General features: G+C 35.5%; 2 protein-coding genes across 2 annotated transcripts in view; both read right to left on the bottom strand.

The window, feature by feature from the left end:
• The window catches only part of MMP16 (matrix metallopeptidase 16), a 281056-nt gene that overhangs the window by 86135 nt on the left and 171385 nt on the right, over positions 1-23536 (bottom strand). Inside the window, exons 5-6 of the mRNA XM_012774254.3 lie at positions 3749-3910; positions 1803-2014 (exon numbers count right to left, since the gene is read on the bottom strand). Coding sequence (XP_012629708.1) covers positions 1803-2014; positions 3749-3910 — 374 coding nt within the window. The remainder of the gene's footprint in view (positions 1-1802; positions 2015-3748; positions 3911-23536) is intronic.
• Positions 15173-15884, bottom strand: LOC142871941 (large ribosomal subunit protein eL21). The gene has a single exon (XM_076005175.1). It carries the CDS (start codon positions 15839-15841, stop codon positions 15359-15361), a length of 483 nt encoding a protein of 160 aa, XP_075861290.1. The 5' UTR covers positions 15842-15884; the 3' UTR covers positions 15173-15358.

Here is a 23536-nt window from a genome sequence, read left to right as displayed (position 1 = left end):
ATTAATAAATTCAAGATAACCTAAGAATTTAGGGAAGCATGTCTTATTTATATTTTTATACACATGTTTTAATATTGAAAGTGGTGGCTATTGCATTCTACCTGAGTTTAATTTATGCACTTTTTTATTGGTTCCTGATTCTAAGAACCAGTGATCGCAGGATCTCATTTTGTCACTCAACAGCACTTACTGAGCTCCTAAGATGTACAGAGCAGAGTGGCTGGTGAAACTGATCATTAGCTATGAAGATACTAGTCTCCTCTGAAATCAGCAATCTGTTTACACAGGCAAGAATAATGAAAATGAATGTACCCAGGGTCATTTTCACTTCATACTCTCAGATAAGGTTGACACTTTAGTGATATCATTATGATATCAAGAGATAAAGCTGCAATATTGAATATCAGTCAAAACAGTGAAAACAAAATCCTTCAATTTTCATATGGTGTCTTGTAGAATAAACATATAATTGGATTTTATTTTCATTTCAACTAGTTGCTATGGACTTAGCCACAATAAGTAATGAGATAACATACATATATATGTGTGCATGTATATGTGTGTATATATTTTTATATATATATATATATATATATATATATATATGTATTTTTAAAGTAAATTATTTTTACTCCTGAATCTAAATTTATGAACCTACTTGAAATTAACCGGTAATATCTAATTAAACATTGCAGGGCATTTACAGAATTCGAAAATCTATTTATGTATTTGAAGAAAGGCATTGATTTTTCTTAGAAAGCGTGATGCTCTTAAGCATATTATATCAAATCCAGATACTATTTTTCAATAAAGGAAATAGAGTACTCTGTCTACTAAAAATTATATAAAATCCATATTTTTAAAGTATAGACTCTGGTAGACAGGAAATTCTGAATAAGTAGAACAATACTTCATTATTTATTGATTCATGTCTACCAAAAATGAGACCACATTATTTTATTTTTAAGTGAATGGTACTGGTGAAATGTGGCTATTATAATACTCTACTGCCAACAGATAAACTTACATTCTTTATTATTCTTTATCGATTTATAAATATTGGGGGAGAAAATAATTTTTCAGTATTACACTACATTCACCTTTCAATATTATATAATTTACTTTTGGTACACAGTTTATTAGTGTTTTTGTCTGAGAACTCAATAACATTAAGAAGGACATTTAGAAAACCTAAAATTGGTTTTAGCTTGTAACCTTTTTAGAAAGTAATATGAATTAGGTAGCTATAACTGCCTCACAACCTGCAAACAACAACATCATGCATATGTAAAGTCAAAACGATAGTCTCATAGAGGAGATTTTACTCAAATGGTTACCAGGAGACCTCAAACAAAATGACCAATACTCCTCCAAAAAAACAATGCTTTAATTTTCCAATGAAATTATAGGGATCTCATAAAGATGTGTAAACCAAAGATACAATAGCTGCAGTGTGCCTGGAAGTGGCTAAGCTCCCAAGCAAATCATCCCTATTAGTTCCTATTCATGATTTAAATTATGCTATTTTATCTCTTCATAACATGCGGCATTTTTTTACCCTCACATTTCTAGGCATTTGAGCTTCTGCTGACATAAATGCATTCCCAAAATAGAACGTTACAGCAATCTTCTGCTAGACATTTAAGCCCATTTGTGCATTTATTTTCCAAAATGCCTTTTTTTGAACCTTCTAACTGTGAGAAGGCTGGGAAGGTAGTGTTAGAATGAATGAAAACTTGTTTTCTAAAGCGACACTAGACACTTGATCTGCCGTTAAAAAAAAAAAAATCACAGCCTCCTACCTTGAAAACAAACATCTCACGGCGAAGAATAGCTAGAGTGTTAAAGTTCCCATCACAGATGTTGGGTTTGGCTCCAGGATAGGAGGGTCTGCCGGTGGGAGGCCGAGGAGGTTTTGGCCTGTCATTTTTCCGTGGGTCAGCCGGAGGAATAGAGCGGTGTGGGGGCACTGTCGGTAGAGGTCTTGTAGGTGGAGGGATCTTGTCAGGTGGACCTTTTGAAAATATGAGGACAGTGCTTGGCTCACTTAAAACTGGAATAGTGCTGGAAAACATGCTACAGAGAACAATCACTTATCAGCAGAGGGCACAGACTAAGTGAGCTAAGAGGTCTGTAAGATCATATATTTTCTGAAGAAACAAACCATCTTACCCAACAAAACCACTGCCAAGTCTGTCTGAAGCTGTCCTTATCATGCTAGTTTCTGGATCCAAGTAACTAGGCTTTCTTTGTTAATCTTTAATGATTTTTTTTTTTTTTTAATAGCTTCACCACAGTCCTTCTTGGGAAAGCTGCTTTCAGATCTTTTTTGGAAGTAGGTGGTATATAAATAATAAATAAATGAAAATGAATACTGGAGCCATGCATATGAGCTTCACCAAATTAATCCTAGATTTCGATAGACAATGATTCTATGCAAGTATTTCCGAAAGATAAACATTAACTAATCAGAGTTTATTCTAGCCTATGTCTCCAATCATATCACCTCTTACTGATTTTCACTTTTCTTCTAATGAAATATTTTGACAAATTGCTGGAAGAATGTTTCATTTAAATACTGAATCTAAAACACCTATTGATTGAAGCACCACCAGTAAAATATTAATGTGAAAAAGTATTTCTCAAAAGAGGCTTCTAAGTAAAGCCAAAGTTTACACATGTAATTTGGTACAGATGTTAAGCATCATTTCTCAAGGGATTTATGTCTTTAAAAAGAAATACAGAGCTGTTCACACTTAATATTTAGGTATGAGAAGAATATTCCTTTGCAGAGCTTCAGTCTAGACTGCTAATTCATGAGGTCATGAGAAAGAGACTTCTTTCAGTTAACCACTTAAGAGGAATTTCTGATGAGACACACTTAGGCATAGGATAGCTCAATTCAACATATAAGTATATAGCTTTGAGTCTGAGACATTTCTCTCCTTTTGGTATCCCAACAAAATAAAGAGAAGCATAAAAGTTGACCTTTTTTTCAAATCTATTTTAACCCTGAGAGAATGGTTACCACTGAGATATTGAAATTGAAAAACTAATGAATGCAAAACAAATTAGTGAACTTAAACTATGCTGTTTAAAAATGCAAATGATATCTTCTGGATAGTGGATATTAACATACAGATAGCACACATTTGTCTTTGCACTGTAAAAATAAAAGCCTCACTTCATTAATTTAGTAAAGCATATTTGCTACATGTAAATTATAAATGTCAAGTTCTTAACAATTATGTGTGAAATAAATGTCTTTATAAAGGTCAATGGTTGTTTGAGGGAGTTAGGATTATAGTAAATATGCATAACTGTCTTTCCCTTTTTCTCTTAATTTGCATTCATTGACTGAACCCCATAAATAAAAATGATATTACTATACTAGAAATTTATTTTATGCTGTGTTAATTAAACTTAACCACTTGTTAATTTTCACTTCCTTGTTTGTTAACTTTCATTCTGAGTCAGTAATTATAGGATTTTGGGGTCAATATGTTACATCTACCACATGAAGGTATTTTCTGGCTCTTCAGAAGTGTTTGTCTGGGAAGTATCTGATAATCAAATCTCATAAACTGTGTGTCAATTTATCAGTTTGTACCAAAGTCTCAGCACCTTATGTTCTTCTTCAATTTTTATCTCTGTCTTATATTTAGAGCATCTATCTTAAAGAAGAAGACATAGAAGGGATCCTGGACCTCACTGTAGGACTGAGCAAATAGCAACAGTGGTAACCTACCATATATCTTCTGGATGCCCTGCAAATCATCATTAGGTAGTTTGAAGTTGTCTGTTTCCATGTACTGGTAAAATGGAGCCATGATGGCAGTGGGGTCATTGGAATGCTCCAGTCCCAGAGCATGTCCCAGTTCGTGAACTGCTACGAGAAATAAGTCATTTCCTGTGTGAATGAAAAGAAAAGAAGTTATTGTAATTAATTTCCAAATACAGAATTGAAAAGGGCAATTTGGTGTTATCAAAATTTCACCCAAGAAAAATAGTAGGAATTCTTCACTTCAACTGTCAGTATGATTTTATCATTGGCTTTCCTACTGGCAAAGTCCAATATCCTTCTTTTAAAAAGGGGTGGGGGGAGGAGGTGGTGATGGATGAAGTCAGAAGTTTAGAAACTAGAAGGCAAGAACAAAGAATAAAAGTTGAAGAAAGAGTCTCATCATCAGAAACTGATACTACCGTTAAAATATCCTCACAATTATAAAGCATATAATATATACGGCATCTGACTTTTGTAAGATTCACATTTAATATAATTATAGCAACTCAGTAAAAAACATAGGGCAGATACCATCCTTACTTTTATACAGATAAGTAAATTAAGGCACAAAGGAGACAAGTCTTGTCAAGAACAGCAGATCTTTGTATTTACAGAGCTTTTATGGGAACTCAATGTATTATGACTCTTAGATTCAGGCTTTAATTTCTTGCTAGCTGAGAATATAGGAATACAGTAGCATAAAATAAAAGCCATCGGGTAATAGTCATATTATCTGGAATTTTAGTCCAAGCCCTATAAATACCACTTCTAATTACCTTGGAGCTGTTGTTTCTTACTGAAAATTCCCACCAGTGGTAAACTTTAACAGTGAAGTCTATTGAGCAAAAACTCTGCAGTGATAGTTGATGTGACTTTGTGCAATGACACCCTACTCACAACCTCTACATGTTGTCCATTCCTGGATTATCATAACTATACTCACTGTGAGGAAAAGAGGTGGTCCTACATCTATATTTGTTAATTCTAAAAACTTAGTTGGACCATATGAGTATCAAATAGTTGGGGCTATTATATTTCTATGAGTTATATTTCTAAGTGCAAAGTTTAATGGGATTAAACACAAAGTGTAAAATTTACATGGATGACTTGCTAGTAATGCACATAATTTCAATGAGCATCACTCTTAAGAAAATTCCTTTCCAACCTTTTTTATAATGTACTGTAATAATTCCCTTGGGAGGAATATTTTTGGACCCCAAAGCCAGGTGAATGACTAAAAATTTTTTCCCCTTTGGAGTAGTCTGTTATAGAGGAATGAAATCATTGGGCTCATTCTGTATATGATATTATCATATCAAAAACAAGCCATTGGAATAATACTTCCAGGAAATAGGCCCCTGGAAGGGGCCTATCCCAGTAAAAAAATTAATGGAACATGGTTAATAGGTATTATCTAGGGAGCCTATTATAGTCAGAGGAGGAGGAGTGGGGAAAAAAAAAAAAAGGAAGGAGGAAGTTGTTCACCAAGAAATGTGGGAACTATGCCAGCATTTGCAAGTATGTGATTTAGGGAGAAGAGTTCTAAGCATTGTGTCTCAGAGGATACTCACAGGTGAGAGAAAGAAGGGAAGGAAAAGAAGCTGCAGTAGTTTTAAATACAGAACATCTACTCCAACTTTAAAATGAATGCCTTTGTGATTTCAAATCAGACATACCTTTGCTAAGATACAAATCTGATATCAAGGAGGCTTATGGCTACCCCAAAGAACTGGAATGTGCTATCAATGGACTACAAGCAAAAGGAAACCTTCATTAAGAGCAGACCTAATGGCAAAACAAAGATCTATCAAGCAGAAAAATTGGCCAACAAAAATCAAGGCAATTAAACAAAAAGCAGGAGACTCAAGAGTTGGCATTTATGTTTGCCATGAAAAGCCAGTCACAACTGAGCTCAGCAAGACAGGGCTGATTCAGAAAATCACTTTAGACTCTCAGGGTCTTCTTTTGGCAAAACTGATACAATTTCTTGGTCAGAAAGTCCCAATGTGAGTTTACAGGGATTATGTCTTGTTTTTATTCTTCAAAAGAAAAAAAAAAATTGCAAACTTCATCACCTTCCTCCTTATGTGTCAGATGCCTTTCACTAAAAAAGAAGGACCCTAAAATCTGTTCCTAGATAAACATGCAGGAATATTGCTTTCAGTTATCTGCCAAACTTTTGGCTGATAGCCTAGCTGAATTATTAAAATCACTTCAAATCTCTCATAAGAAAATAATCTCTTGGTCACATTTTTATTTTCTTTTTTGGCTAGTAAGAGAAATAGAAAAAGACAATAACAACACAGATAAAAATAGCAAACAGGTCCTAATAGCCAAAGCCATTTCATTTCATGTATCTGTTTTCTTCAGATCATTCAATTTTTTCCTAAGCATCATTTCCAATGGTGGAGTCACTTCTTGCTTAAGGAATAAAGGTTTTAGAAGAAAATTAATAGTATTGGGATATGAACTTGTGACCTTTTGAGTATGCCACAGCATAGTGTGCACTCAGTATTTAATCAGAAATACTGGCCAAGGGCTGTAAGTAATTACCATTCTTCAGATGATTGGCAATAATGTAATTAAACCTTACTTGCAGTTCACAATAGTTTAAAAGGGTAAGTTGTAAATAAAGTATCACCCTGTGATTTGAATTCCACTAGGAACAAAATTTGTTGGCACATGATGAGTTTTAGACAATTAAAATGCATCAGGCCTCTCTTTCCTAATGATGAAAATAATAACTGCTCTTGTAACTTATCATTAATTCACATTATTCGAAATTCTCAATTGTAATATGCCTTGATTTTATCACCATGCAGGCAACAAAGGAAAAATCAGCCTCCTGGTTCTTAATACAGAAATAGTACTTGCTTCTTTTGCAAGATTTTGAGTTTTGAGTTTGTTGCTTTCAGTTGTCTCTCCAATCTCCTTTCCTTTGTGTGCTCCAATACAATTTCAGAATACTGAACTGTATATTATGAAAGATAATGCATTATTTATCACTTCCCTGCCATAATTACATCTATATTTTATTCCAAGCTTTCACCCTTCCATGCATTTTCATATGCTAGTCCCTCTGCTGACATATCCTGAATGTTAAAAAAAATGACTATACAATATTTTACACATAAAAATTGATGTTTAAGTAATTCTAACATTTAATCCTAAAAATCTACTCAAATATTAGGATATCATCGGCATTATTGAATCCATCTTTGATTTTCCTCTTATCCCACAACTTTGGCTCCTCCACTTCCTCCAAAGGTAATGTAACCACATCAGACCAATCTGGTTTAACTTTTTTTTTTTTTTTTTTTTTTTGAGACAGAGTCTCACTCTGTTGCCCTGGCTAGAGTGCCATGGCATCAGCCTAGCTCACAGTAACCTCAAACTCCTGGGCTCAGCCTCCCAAGTAGCTGGCACTATAGGCTTGTGCCACCATGCCGGGCTAATTTTTTTCTATATATTTTTAGTTGGCCAATTAATTTCTTTATATATTTAGTAGAGACGGGGTCTTGCTCTTGCTCAGGCTGCTTTCAAACCCCTGACCTCAAGCGATCCTCCCACCTCGGCCTCCCAGAGTGTTAGGATTATAAGCGTGAGCCACTGTACCTGGCCTGGTTTAACTTTTTATGGAACAAAATAATGAGTTGTTTTTCAGTTGCTATGGACACCTAAGTTGAAGGTCATGTAACCTGAGCAAACCCAGATGAACCAAGTGTGCAATCATGGGCAGAACCTAATGCTAGGACAGAGGAGTTGGGGCTGAATTGAGAAGCAGACACTGCATGGCAGGATCCAGGATCTAATTGGCTTGAGCCCTGGCCCTACTCCATGGCAAGATCCAGGTCAAGCATGTCTCCTGGTATCACCCCATTGAAAGATCCAATCAGATCAGGCCTCATTACCTGTGACAGTAAAGCCTGTCCTATCCTCCAGCTCTGAAAGACAGATTTGAGTCTGACTTCTGTCTCCTTGTTTTGGCCGTTTGACAATAAACCTTTCTCTCTGCAAAATCCTGGTTGTGCGTAGTAAGTGAACTCAGTTTGGTTCAGTTACAGTAATCACTAACTGGAGGTTTGAATTTCTCATTGTCTTGCTTGCATTTTCGTATTTTTATCAAATATGTATGTTTCAATAAACTTCAGTTTTTCCTGGTGTTTGAGCTTTACAAATTAGTATCATTTTTTATGCTGTCTTCTGAAACTTTCTGTAACTCAGCATTTTTTTCTAATATATATCTTCTAGCTTGACTCTTTGTCAGTCTTGTGAAATCTTATTAATCCTTTAAAACAAAACTCAAAGTAACCTCCTCCATGAAGTCTTCCCTAAATCCCCGGGCAAATTTAGTTTCTCTCTGTCTGTGTAGCCTTGTTTGGCCTTTTGTATGCAGCCCGATTGTAACACATACCATAATTGCCCTGACAACTTCTGATGCTCTTAATATTTACTTGTAGGTTAAATGTCTCACAGAAAAATTTAACAGATTTGTAATTTTAAATATCTAAATACTGTAATTGTAAATGTTGAAATCCATGTCTAGCATTGAAATTCAGAGATAAGCACCAAATCTTTTATTAGTAGAAATTTCTTCAGGGCTTAATTTCTTAGTAGATGGGTAGGATGGAATGAGTCTTCCTCTCAGCCTATGCAAACGGCTGGTTTCTCTAGCTGAGAAGTCAAAGATATATGTGGAAGCCAGCCTCCAGGATGACCCCAATGGTCCTCAGCTCCTGCTTTTCACACGTACATTGTGTCAGTTTCTATCAGGCTGCCACAGCAAAATATTGTAGAAGTGATGGTATTTGACTTCCAGCCTTAGGCCATAAAATACATCCATGACTTCCATCTTCTCTCTCTCTCTCTCTCTCTCTCTCTGCCCACCCCCATCTCTTTCTCTTATTAATGGCTGTGAAACCAGAACTGTGTTATGCAAAGAGGCCTATGTCCAGGGCCAAGTAGTGATAAATTGAGCTTCCTACCAACAGTCATATGAGCGAGCTTGAAAGTGGCTTCTCCAGCTCCTTCAGATTGTTGCAGCCCCAGACAATCACGGTATCCACGAGACACCCTCAGCCAGAACCACCTGGATAAGCTACTCCTAGATTCCTGACCCTCAGAACTATGTGAGATAATAAATGTTTGTTATTTTAGGTTGTTAAGTTTTGGGGTAATTTTTTTTTATGTTGCAATAAAGAAGTACTATGGGATATTTTACCAACTTAGCTATTCTCCATTTGGTTAGGATTAGGAGATAGGAAAGAAAAACTTAAAAAAAACTGTGTAGAAAGAAAGCTACTCTGAAGCACCTAGTGTTTGTACAATAATCCTGAGATGAAAAGGGGACTTAAATATTGTCCAATCCAACCGCCTCTACATAAACAGAAAGATTTGGCATAACCCTGAGTCTGAAGGAAAGTCTGTGACTGAAAATTTCCAGAGGTGGAAATATCGTCTATTTCCCCATCTCAGGTGTTTTCTCAAATCTGTAAAACCCAACACCTCGGCTGTACCTGTGGCATCACTCTCTTTGCATTTCACTGAAGAGTGCCACTCTCTAAGTGGTCAGGAAAGCTTGTGGTTCCTGCCAGAGAGCCAGAGCAGTCTGGTAGACAGATCCGAAAAAAGAACAGAAAAGAAACACTGTTTATTGAGCATCTATTATGTACTACAAATGCCACTGAATTGGTCATTGAAATGTCATGACTTATACATTATTACTCTCCCTTTACAAATAAAGCTTTCAGAGGTTATGGAACTTGCTCATCAAGCAGCCCAGAGGAGGCGGAGTTGGTGTTTACATCCTGGGCCCTAGGTCCAGACAAGAATTAGGTCACACCTTTGCAAGACAGAAGCCGATCTTGGGTGGGTTTTCACTTATCTCTTTCCAACACTACTACTCTTCCATGCAGCCTCACAGGCTTGATGCTCTCCTCTTGCCTTCTCCCTGCCCACCAACCCTGCCCTCAACAGGGCCCCCAGGTTTAGCTACCCCTGAGTGCCTCAAGCTCTAGAATGATCTTTTCATTCCTCCTCTAGATGCTTTCTCCCAACTGAGTCAGACATAGTTTGGCAATGAAAAATGCTTATTATTGCAGTCATTACTTGCTTGCTTGTATTACTTGCTTACTTACTTACTTGTATTACTTATATTACTTGCTTACCATTGCTGGGCAAATATAATGCAATGCAGTTACAATTATGAGTAGAATTTACCTACCTGTCAAATAACTTTTATTTTTATTTTAAGGTAAACCTAATTTAATGTCATACATGTCAGATTTCTGACATATTTTGTTGTATATAGTACTGTTATTGTGCCCCAACACTTGATGAATTAAAAGAAACAAAATATTTTGTATAAAGCATTAAAAAAGTAATAGGAAAAAATAACAGTTAATATTCATATATGGTGAGTACAGTACTAGGTACTTTACGTGGGTTAGTTTATCTATTCCTCACCATAGGTTTTGTTATTATCACTATTATACAGACTAAGACACTAAGACTTGCACAGATAATGAGACTTGAGCAAAGATACATAGTAAATGACAGAAACTTATTTAAGCTACCATATAGCCCAGGGCAACAACCAAGAACCCATTGTGCTGAGAAAATGGATTTCTCTACTCTTGCCCTAAATATCTTCTCAAGGCTCCAGACTGTGTATCCCAGGTGATGAGGGTCACCTTCTCAAGCCACCTTCAAAGAATATAGCTGCTGCCTAAGAGCTCTTTCTAGAAGTCTGTAATAGTAACAGTAACAATGGAATTAATACTTAACTTAATATTTTAAAACTTACTATGTGTTTTAGTTTGCTCAGGCTGCCATAACAAAATACCACAAACTGTGTGGCTTAAACAACCGAAATTTATTTTCTCACAGTTCTGGAGGCCAGAAATCTGAGATCAGGATGTTGACATGGCTGGGCTCTGGTGAGGGTTCTATTCCTGACTAATAGATGACTGCCTTCTTGCTGTGCCGTACATGGTGAACAGAGAGGGAAAGCAAGCTCTCTGGAGTCTCTTCCTATAAGGGCACTAATCTCATCTACTAGGCCCCACCCTTATCACTTCATCCTAATTACCTCCCAAAGGCCCCATCTGCAAATACATTGGAGGTTAAGATTTCAACGTGTGAATTTTGTGGGGACACAATTCAGTCCACAGAAGTTTCTCAGTCCAATTCTGGCTGCTCAAAAAAGTTGTGTTTTTTTTTTTTTAATCATTTTAATTGCTTCTAACTTTTAATTAAGCCTAAAAGTCTAAGCAAAGAAGTATTTTCCAAAGTGTGGGGGACAGATCAGTATTCCTACAATTAGGAGAAAGGGACAGTACGTAGACATGAATTTTTAAAAATTGTATTTCAAAACATTTCTTCAGCAATTGAGGAGGTTTGCTGGGAATGTTAGGATTATCTGTTTGCATGTGGTTAGGTTTGAGACATACCACTAGTGTACACTAATAAGGCACAGTTAAACACTGGGCACTTAAAGTATGAGGAAAACAAATTACCATCTAATAAGTCTCCAAAACCAGTAAAAGTAATTTTGAAAAATATACAAGTACCAAACATATATAGTTTTTAATTGAACAAATACTTTAGAAGTTAGGTCCATGTTAGCCAGGTGAAGTGGAAAACCTAGGAAAATATTTGGATAATTAAGGCCAAAGTACACTTTTTATTTCTTTAGGTTACAGTTTGAATTTGAAGTCTGTATTTAGTGAATTAGACATGTCTTCATTTAATTCAGAAAAGTCTTGCTGAAAAAAAAAACAACAAAAAAAAACCCCAAGGTTGTATATGGCTAATTGCACCATCATAGAAACAAGGACTTTTTTGTTTCCTCTCCTGTTGAGCTTAGTTAAGATTCCAAGAACATTCTCAGCTATGTTCCATGTTATTTATTTATATGTGGTTTATCTGTGCTATCCTTTCCCCCGGGGTAGCTCAGTCTAACTGGTTAGAATAATTCTGGAGGCCTACTTGGCTGTCTCTGTGGCTGGTGTATAAGAGAACAATTTTAGTGACTGCTTAAACAAAAGTTCAGAAAATATATTGCAAAGACACTTTTCAGGAACCGATATGAATTATTTGCTAGATTATTGTTTGTATTATTATTTGAATAACAAAAATTATTACTTGTATAGCAATCCTGGTAATTCGTGCTATAACATCCAGACCAGCGGCAACCACATAACATTTGTTTAAAAATTACTAATTACCTATGTACCAGGAACTCTATATAGAATTATTGAACTATTGATAAACAATTTATCATGACATGTAATGGACTTTTTTACCATGTGCCAGAAAATATAAATGTCTGGGACTCCAAAGATAAATCATCCAAGGCCTTTGCTCTTAATTTAGGAACTGATAGTTTAGTTCAGTGACTCTAAGCTCTTTTGAGTTCATAAGCTTATCAAAGAATCTGAGAAACTACAGAACTTCTCCCGAGAAATATGAATGCATTAGCAAAATATTGCATGTGATTATGGAATTATTTTTACCCTACTAAGTCCTTTAAGACTGTGGTCCCCAGCCCCCGGAGCTGCGAACCACACCACAGACCTCCGCCACAGCTCCCTGACCCCCTAAAAAAATTGTCTTCCATGAAACCATGAAACTCAGGAACTGCTCCCCCCACCAGCCACACAGCAGGAGGTGAGCAAGGGAAGCTTCGTCTGTATTTACAGCTGTATTTTCATCTCCTCCCCATCCTGAACTGAGAGCTCCTCTCTGCCCCCATGGAAAAATTGTCTTCCATGAAACTGGTCCCTGATGGCAAAAAGGTTAGGGCCTGCTGCTTTAAGACATATTAGGGTCCAAACTCTCAGTTATAAGATGAATTCGTTCTGGGAATCTAACATACAGCATGATGACTATAGTTAACCATACTGTATTGCATACTTGAAATTTACTAAGAGAGTGGATCTTAAGTGTTCTCACACACACACACACACAAAAGAAAAATTGTAACTGTGAGGTAATGAGGTGATAGATGTGTTAACTAAGTTGATTGTGGTAATCATTTCCCAATGTGTGTGTGTGTATGTCTATGTATACTCATCACTTTGTATACCTTATGCTTTACATACATACACAAAAAAAGAAAAGAAAAACCAGATTTAAAATCCTGACTCAGCTATTGACTGTATAAAATTTGGTAAATTACTAAACTCTCCATGATTCAGTTTCTTCATTTTTAAAGTGGGTCTGTCACCACTTATTATAGTGTTGTTGGTAGGTTAAATAACATCGTGTATATAAAATATTTTGCACAGTGACTAAAGTATACTTTACTGCAAAGAGTCGTAGTTTCAGCAACAATAAAACAACTACTTCTACTGCTCATGATTTTATAATAAACTTTATAACAAATTTTTGAGGGAGATTCTAAATTACATGAGAAGACACTGAAGCTCTAGTACATTGGATTACAAATGGTCAGAAGCCTGTTATGTATCAGAACAGGTATGTAAATATCAACATCAGTTCTTACTTCATCAAAACTAGGGCACCAACTGGTTAAACACGGTCACCATACAAACATGTGTGAGTGAGAGAGTTGACAAATACACTAGGATCAAGTTTTGGAGAGTTTTGAATACTAGGTTTAAGAGTGTGATCAATATGTAGGAGACAACAGAGTATTATAAAAGTTTGATACCGAAATGATATTGCTGTAGATTTGGCCTTAGCATACAAGAATGACTGGAGTGGGGAAGTGAGACTGCTTCAGTAGTCAGAGTTGTTAGAGGATGAGGGTCTACACTAAGGTGGTGATAAAGGAAACACAACTGGAAAGGAAAATATAAGAGTGATAGAATGGCTGAAATAATTTTTTGAACTTTTCTATTTCTCACTATTAAATTAGAGTTGATCATAAAGTTATTTCATATATTATTCTCATTATTGCTAACATAGCAAAACTTACCATAGATTTAGGTTTCAATTTTCAAAGTACACTAGTTACGATTTTTTTTTTTTTTTTTTTTGAGACAGAGTCTCGCTTTGTTGCCTAGGCTAGAGTGAGTGCCGTGGCGTCAGCCTAGCTCACAGCAACCTCAAACTCCTGGGCTCAAGCGATCCTCCTGCCTCAGCCTCCCGAGTAGCTGGGACTACAGGCATTCGCCACCATGCCCGGCTGATTTATATATATATATATATATATATATATATATATATATATTAGTTGGCCAATTAATTTCTTTCTATTTTTATGGTAGAGACGGGGTCTCGCTCAGGCTGGTTTTGAACTCCTGACCTTGAACAATCCGCCCGCCTCGGCCTCCCAGAGTGCTAGGATTACAGGCGTGAGCCACCGCGCCCGGCCACGATTTTTTAAATCCATTTAAGATTCATAGATAAATATTTCACATTATTTTCACATAGTACCTTAAATTGGATTTTCTCTGTCAATTTTGTGCTTAACTGCATGATGAATAATTAGCACGATACAGCACAGAAATTTGTAAAATGTTTCATTCATTTGCTTGTACTGGCACATCTAGATTGTAGCTCCCATACACACTTTGGTAGATCCTTCAAGCACTTTGCTGATGTGAGCTTATCCTACAAGACAAGTGCTTGAAAGGCTTACTGTAACACCACTGATACAGCGCTGCTATGCACAAGTGCTGACTTACAACAATGAGATGGGTTAGCTCTTTTTGAGGAAGGGCATTGGGCTTACTGTGATGCAAAGAGGCAGGATTGGAAAAGGCATGGCCTCTCTAAATAGCATACACAGCTGCAAGCTCAAGGTCACTCTTTATGTTCCTGCTGTGGAGAAATGCTTCTGTTTCCTATCAGCCTGTCTATCAAAACTTTCATAAACTTGGAAGCCAGTATATGCTTGCTTATGAGAAGAATAATTAGCAAAATATTGAACGTATTTTGTTCACAAAATTCCTGCTTTTTCAGCATGTTTGGGCACCAGAAACTTTTTTATTGTACATTGGATAGGAACATTCTGATCATGACACTAAAGAAAGAACTCTGATAAAAGCATAAATAAAGGGTGATTTACACAGCAATTGAATTTGAGATGTGCTCTGTGGATTACATTTTACTTATGACCAAGATGGCCTTAACTTTCTCTTCAACTTTAGATAGGTTTCTGCCTGACTATGGGCTCCTCACTTCCCTTTTCTTAGAGCATTTGCTTTAGGAAGCCTGCAATTATAAATTCTTCTCTGCCTCTTTAAGATGCAAATGTCACAGCCTTTAACCAGTTTTACAACCTAGGAATGTCTTTCTCAAGGACTTGGGAGCTACCCTTTGAAATGTAATCCTCAAGGAGGATAGATCCCCTATTTCCCAGTCTCTAAGAGAAGGAAGAAACCACATTTTTTTTTTTTTTTTTTTTTTTTTTTTAGAGTCCAGCGGCTTTTATTAGGTTTGTCTCCTATACCATGAATTCATAGGGAATAGATTCTGGCAGCTCAAGGTCCTTTCTTTGCTTCTCACAGGTGTGCTATACCTATTACGCCATGAATTCACAGGGAACAGGTCCCAACACCGCAGGCTCCTTTCTGTCGCTTCTCACAAAGTGTGAAGCACCTATTATGCCATGAATTCATAAGGAATAGGTTCCAGCAGCTCGGGCTCCTTTCCATTGGTTCTCACAAAGTGTGCTTCTCTGGGTGGAGCAGGCTGTCGCTTCAGTTGAACCCAGGTACCTTTCTCTTTGGCTTCCTTCTTTTTCTGATCATTTTCCTTCACACGCTTCAGGAAGCTATCTCGGCTCTTAGAGTGCTTAATGTGCTCGATACGTACATTAATCCTCTTGGCAAGAATCTTGCCCTTAACTTGTTTATTTACAACAATTCCAACAGCATGCTGTGTAACGTTGTAGACTCTTCCAGTTTTGCCATGGTAACATTTGTGGGGCATGCCTTTTTGAACAGTACCCATTCCCTTGATGTCTACAATATCACCTTTCTTGTAGATTCGCATGTATGTGGCCAAAGGAACAACTCCATGTTTTCTAAAAGGCCTAGAGAACATGTATCGGGTGCCTCTCCTCTTTCCCTTTGTGTTCGTCATTTTGGCGAATTACTGGAAGATGGCGGCTCCGGCCGAAAGGAAGAAGAAACCACATTTTAATTAGTGTCAAATAGCCAAGAAAGATCTCCTAATCACATTGACAAAACTCCTCCCTATACTTACTAAGGACAATCATGATTATGTATTCCCCAGAAAATACTGGGAAAGTATGTTTAGGCTGTGGATGGAAGGATCCTAAGGAACTGAGACAATGGTGCTCATCTGAGCACCTGGATAGGCCAGGGTAGTTTTCTGGTTCATTTCCATTTCCTAAAGGAGGACAAAATTCAGAGTATGGTTGGGTTAAAATTCCTGGCTCTTGAGGACTAGAATAGAGACCTTTACAGAAGGAATATACAAATTCCAACATCAGGGATGTAGCAAGGGAGGATTATCAGGAAATCAGGTGAAAAAATGTTATAAGAAGACCCAAATGGACATAGCTGTGCATTGAGTCACTAGAGTGGGTGTGTATGGTCCTCAGAGTAAACCCACGGAGTTTCTCTGCACCTGGAATATGTTTACATTGGGTAAAAGCAACTGACCTATTTTCAAGTACAACTGCTTATTTTCTGAAATTTAGGAATAGATTAAAGAATTCGAGAATTTAAAAGTTGGGGGAGGATAGAATTTTAGTTGTTTGCCAAATTTTGCTCTTTGTCAGTTCATTGCCACCTGGTAATTCATTTTTGTCGTGTTATAGACCTGATGGTTTAGGTATGGATAGTTTTCATTTTCAGGGAATAAAAAAAGCAAAAGCAAACAAAAACAACCCTCTATACCCATGTATTTGCACAGAGATTTATTAACAACTTATAAACAAATTTGTTTTTAAAAAACATTAATATGTAAACAACAACAGCAAGTAAAGAGGCCATGAAGACTTCAACATGAGTCATCAGGTCTCCTGATGTTTCTCTTTTTTCCCTAACTGAAGCTCTTCTCTGGAAGAACCTATTTTGTCTTAAAAAACAGAAAAGGTAGGGTTTCTTTAATATTAATTTTTTAAAGGAGTCTTTTCATTTTTGTTTTTTCTCTAATGCAAGCCTCCTTCCTTCCTTTCTCCATGCTGCATTGTTTTCATGAAGATACTCAGTTGTATAATTAGACCAAAATGTGTGTATGGAATATAAAAACAATAATATGCCTTAGTACCTTAACATAATCATGTATTTTTTCAGAAGCCTTCCTATGTATTTATATATATATATTTTTTTCTTTTTATTAACAGCACACTATGACCCTTATACATGCCACTGGAATGGCTGGAATTAATTCACCTTGCTGGACTATAGAGTGATTACCTACAGCTTGAAATCAACAACTCAGTAATTTCTGACAAAGGAGTAATTTATTTTACATAATATTTTCCAAACTGATTAAAGCTATTTATGCTAATAAGAAAAGATAAATGTATTTGCCTTTCTATAATTCTCCTTCCAGAACAGTCATTTGAGCTCATATTTGTGCTCTGAGAAGTGATATAATACATGTAAAATTTTGTTCGATCAATAAATTATCCTGCATGTATGAATTAAAAAAATAAAATGTAGAAGCAAAAATTTGGCAACTATTTGTGCAGTCAATATTAGTAGCAGTTACATTAACCAGTTTATGAAAATATTTTAATAAAATAATGGACTTTAAAGTATATATATATATATATATATATATATAACATATCAATAAAATCAGAAGATCCGTGCATGGCCTGGTGTTCACACAGCAAATTTTGAAAAATATTTCTGGATCTTGCAAAAGGATGTGATGTAACCTAAGTGTCTTCCTTATTTGCTTTCTTTAGTTTGCCTATAGAGTGGTGAAACCGAAATAGCAGGATAAAAATGGAAGTGAAAATGAAAGGACATTTCTTTTTTTAATGATAGATATGCTTTACATCAGGCTGTGATTTATTCAACATATTCTGTAATTAAAACTCATATTTAAATTATTTCAGTACAGGTTCAGCAAGGTATTTTGTCTCACTTTTAGTTAGTAAACAAGTATTTGAAAGGCCGGGGTTTTAGCTTACTAGTTGGCAGAATATTCTGTTGGCAATGTGGTGAAAGAATTTCAAATGTTCTGAAGAATGTTTTCTTTCTAGGATACATGACTTAGAAGGAAACCATAACCTAAATGTCTTGTCGTGTATGTATATGGTGTGGTTTGTAAATAAAGCAATGAATAAAGCACCTATGTTTCACAATTTTTACAGATTCTGTGAAAATAAATTTGTATAACAGCTTCACTGTAATCTTGGAAATTTCTTCCAGCAAACTAGAAGACTTAAAAATGTGCTGTAATATTGACTAAAAAAAAAAAAAAAATGCAAGGCTTGTAAATCCCTGATTTTGAGATTTCTTTTTCTTTTAATTTATGTCCTAATTGCAAAGGACCTAATTAATTGGGAAGTGGTTTCCTTATTTACTAAAGGGGAATGGAAATTAAAATCCATGAAGTACCCATAATAGCCCAGACACTTAATCCTCACAAAAGTCCCTTCAGGTAGATATAATTACCCCCATATAAAACTTGAAAAAACAAAGGTTTGGAGTAAATAACTTAAAAGCTGGTAAGTGGTACAGGCAAGTTTGTACCCAGGTCTGTTTGAATCCAAAGTCTTTTCCCTGTGCTGAATATGACTCCCATTAATTTATTATTATACACACACACACAAACACAAACTTGTCTTCAGTAAACTTCATCACCTAAACTAAAGTAGGAGACATGAAGGTAACATGACACCAATGAAAAGGAAGAGAATCAATGCTGATGTGAACAGGCATATCATTTCCTTTAAAGTTTGCTCATGGACTATTCACGTCCATGAGTTTTGATGACATATAGCAAGCATTTATTGTCCACTGCATGCCCAACCAGTAATACAGACTATCCATGGGAGAGATAAAAGTCTCTGAGGAACTTGCTATATTCTGCTAGACAGCATCAACCATTCTATACCGTACTAATGAGATATTAATAAAACATCAGTATCACCACAGTACTCCATTGCTCAAGATCCTAAAATAGTTCCTACTACAGTTCACATCACCCATTAAAAACTATCTTCCATAATGGGGTTCAAACTTTCCTATCCAATCCATCTGCCACTATTCACCAACGCGTAGCTTAATGCTTAACAGTCCCTCTAACGAACTATATTAATTTTTATCTCTCACTTTCTTCATGCTGATATGCTATGTATAAAGGGAATAAAGCATCTGTCTCTTTTCTCTCATTGTTTAAATTTTAGTATCTGCTTTATTATGATTAAACAACCTTTTGCAGTCAATGTTATGAAATGAGAATTGAACTGTATATGAATGATCCCATTCATTATATCATATTACTTATTGCTGCAAGGGATATATCTTCTTCAGAGACAGAATTTCCGTCATGTTCACAAATTCCCCCTGGCCTTGTCTTGTTCCATTTTGTTAGTCATCCTAACAGCAAAGTGATATTTACCAAAAGTTATTTTAGCTGTAGAGAAATGGAGATTTTTTTTTCATGCCATTAAATTACTCATACATCCCTTTGTAAAAAAATGGAAAAATGAAAGATTTTGTACGTACATAATAATGTTTTAATACTTGAAAGCTTTGGGAAAACTCTTTAAAATATGAGTTTTTCAATTGTGGCTTGTAAATAATTTTAATAATGATTATATTGTTTAAGATAGCCATTACTACATAACAAATTAGCAGATTAAAACAAAAGTCCTTTATTAATTGTCTTGCAATTTCTGTGAGTTAGTAATATGAGAGAAGCTTAAATGGGTTGTTTGAGACCAAGACTTCTCCTGAGGTTTCAGTGAAGCTGTTGGCTGGAGCTGTCAAAAGGTTTGAGTAGAGGCAGCTCTGCTTCAAAGCCCAATCAGAAGTGTTGGCGAGCCCTGGATCCTGCTATCTGTTGAACAAAGATGTGGTCCTCACTACGTGAGCTCTTTTCATATGTTGGCTAAGTTTTCTCATGATATGCCATCTGGCTTCCTTCACAGTGACTGATGAGAGCGAGAGAAAAACTGCCTGAGATGGAATCTGCAGTCATTTATAAACGAATCCCGGAAGTGATTTACCATCACTTCTTCCATATTCTATTCATTAGATGTGAGTCACTTTGTCCAGCTTACACGCAGGACAAGGACATTATACAAGGGCATGATTAGTAAGAGGTGGCTGATTGGCGGCCATCTTGGAGGTTGGCTACTACAGCATCAGTAACAATAGTGAATGCTACCATTTTGGAGCAATTTCTAGGTTTCAGATATTGTACTAAGTATTTGCACTTGTAGCAACTGTGTATGTCACAATCCTCCATCTACATTTTCTCTATGAAGAAATCAATACCCAGAAATGTTAAGTAAGTAACAAGGAATATTGCTAGTAACTGGCAGGACCAGGCTTCAAACCCACTTGTATCATCTTCAAAGACAGCAATTTTTCTCTCCTTCAATGCTTTATCTTTTTTATCTTCTACAATAATGATAAATGATCTAAATTGTGATGCTTTTTTCCCCACACGCTGTTTTAGGAATTCATATTACTTGAGCATAGAAAAAAGAAGAATTGAATTATTTTGCTGTTAACGTTTAATAAATTTGGTTCCAAGAGAAAATTACGACCTTCAAAATCTGCCACTTTTCAACATGACTCTTAGATACAGAAAAATTATAGAGCAGATCTGATGTGCTAAATTCTGAAATGAAGTGTTTGAGTTCAGAATTCTCCCAAGAATTACGCAGAAATAAAGAGGTCTCTTCATCTTCGTCATGTACACTATGAGTTTTTAACGAGCCTCAGTTAAACTGCTTTACACAGGCTGGAGAATCAGGAGCTAGTGATGGTTAAACTGAACTTTAATGATTGAGGCATAATTTTTGGTGATTTCTGAAGAACATACTGCAGAAATTTCATTCTGCAGAGTACTCACATTCTTTACATTTTATAAGTCATCTAGAGTCAACCTTTTGTATCTTTGACAAAGAGATTATGCAGATGGATGTTCAGAATAGTGATTCAAGTTTCAGTAACCAAATTTTTGCACAAACAAAATTAGAGCTTAAAATAATGATGCAGAATTAAATGCAACACTTAGAACTTGGATTAACAATGTGACAAATATCATTACAAATGTTAATATAAAAATCTCATTATGCTTTTCTTTAATTATCATAGTTCCAATTATGATAACTATCATATCATCATCTAACATATTAATTATAATCACTTTTTGTCATTTTGTATCCTGCTGACCTTCATCTTGTGATATGATCTTCAAGTCAACTATATAAAAAAAGGAAAGAAAATGAATTGTAATTCATCATCAGTTTGCAGAACAATAAGCACAGTTTTCTGCTATAAATAAAATGGAATTCAAGATAACTAATCAAAGTTTCCAAAAGCAGCAAAACCTTTAAAAAGTAAGACACTACTGGATAGACATGTATAACACTTGTGGAAAAAAAATGTACATATAAAATATATAATTTTAAATTATTTTATAACATATGCTTCTTGGCAGCTAATTAGGACACTCCAACTCTAACAGTATGTCACCAATTCTAACAAAAATAATAATATGCAATAGCTTTCAAAATCCCAGAGTCTCCTTTGTGCCACTAAACTATTAAAGACACATAGCTTTTAGATTATTAAAATCATCTTTCTTCCTACTTACATAAATAAAGAGATTTTGTTTTTATTCCTTTATCCTTGGATATTCAGTATCCAGGAAGGTTTAAATCCTCTTCCAACTGAAAGGTACTCAAATTCTTCGAAATTGTGTATCTAGAACAGTTCTTCCTAAGAAACTATTTTTACCCAGGGAAGTGCCTGTATTTTCTATGCATTTTATTTTCAACTTTGTGATCCAGTTTTCTTTATATAATCAATGACTATGTTTTATGGTCTTTGGTATTGTATATTGTTAAATATTTTTGAAAATCTAAATAATTTTAATCCAAGCATCTCCTCTCTGTATGCTTTCTTAATTATCCTATCAACACATTCTAATTAATTTGTCGGGTATTACCCTTTCTAAAGACAATATCACTGTTCCCCTAGTAACTTATTTAATACAAATGTTCTTTGTACCCCCCTGATGTTTTCTTCTATCACCTTGCCTGGTTAGATATTTGATATGTTAATCTTTATTTTTCTGTCCCACCTTATAAAACAACTAGATCTGATGCCATTGATATATATGTAGGGTTATTTTTATGTCTGGTCCTAAAATATCATAAGATTGATAGCTATATGATTTGTTATTTTTCAATCTGTTCATGTCTAGAGAAGTATATGAATAGAATTTTCCCAAATAAGCTTTTCCATCATTAAAAAAGGATAAGGGCTAAATCTTTTCTTTTTTCTATAATTAATTCACTGTCTCACAATCATTCTACTGATTTTTATGCAATTCCCTTCCTTTGAACTACTTTAAAGCTATTTTATTAATCTTTTAGTCCTTTACAAGTTCCTAATCAAAGTTTATTTCAGCCAAACTTAATTCCACTACACACATTTATTCATTACGCAAACATTTATTGAGTGTCAGATTAAGTACATTGACCTGATTCCCAATGAGCTTAGTCTGATAGGGGAGACTGATAAATAAATGGAAAAATACAAATAGCAAAAATCACAGAGATATCGATTCAATAACCATATGCCTACTACCTAAAATGCTGCAGATACTGTGGCTTCTGAGTCTAGTAAGCCAAGGTCCCAGTCTCATTCTACAAATGACAATATGTATGTAAACAAATTCAACGGTTTTTTACAAGTATTGCAGATTCTGAGATGGAAGTATGTATTGGTAAGTGAAGGTTAGGATGAGGAATTTAACAGTTCTATTATGATTACATCATGGGACTGAATCTTGGGATTTGAAACTTGGAGGCAGAGTGACCAGTTGAGCACTAATCAAAATGCCTTTATAAGAAATAATGAGGATGTGAACCAAGACAGAAGTGTCATGGATGGCAAAGGTGATGTGGCTTATTAGACACTCAAAGATGAGAATCAAGGTAATCAATTTATTGTGGACAGTAAATGAGATAAACAGCAAACAAACAAATTAAACACAAACAAACAAACAAAACCCCCCAGGATGGCAGCAGGTTTCCGGTTTGGACAATCAGATAGATGTTGTTACATTAACAAAGGCAAAGAATATAAAAACTACAGCACATCTGCGGACATGATAAGTTAACTTCTGAATTTATTCAGTTTGACATTCCCAGGGGGCAGAGAAATCTGGGCCTGCAGAAGGAAAACTGTCTTAGTAGTAAAGCTTTTACAAGTGTTTATTATACAAGTAGTTTAAGCTATGGAAGTAAATAAACAGGCATAAAAAGGATATAGAGAGAATACAAAAGAATGGAAAATAAAATCCATGGGTCAATATTTAGAGAAGTGTGGAAGAGAAGGAAATTATGAAGAGTAACTTGGAGCAGTTCAAACGGTAGAACACAGAGTGAACAGCCTACTGGGAAGTTAAAAAGCGCTAAAAGTCTTAACAGAGCAGAGGTTAAATAAAAGTAGTTGTTGAGAAAGAGATGACCTAAAAAAGGTTCGTGTATTTGGCAACTCAAAAGTAATGATACTTCTGACAGGTGGATGGAAAATTTCAGTTGAAAAAGTGAAGAGAAGTAAAGAAGTAGAGATATTAAGCACTCTGGGAACTTGCCTGAAA

Source organism: Microcebus murinus, chromosome 7 (assembly GCF_040939455.1).
Source record: "Microcebus murinus isolate Inina chromosome 7, M.murinus_Inina_mat1.0, whole genome shotgun sequence".
Taxonomy (NCBI): Eukaryota; Metazoa; Chordata; class Mammalia; order Primates; family Cheirogaleidae; genus Microcebus; species Microcebus murinus.
The sequence above is the reverse complement of the archived record's forward strand: the minus strand, read 5'-3'. Positions and strand labels throughout refer to the sequence as shown.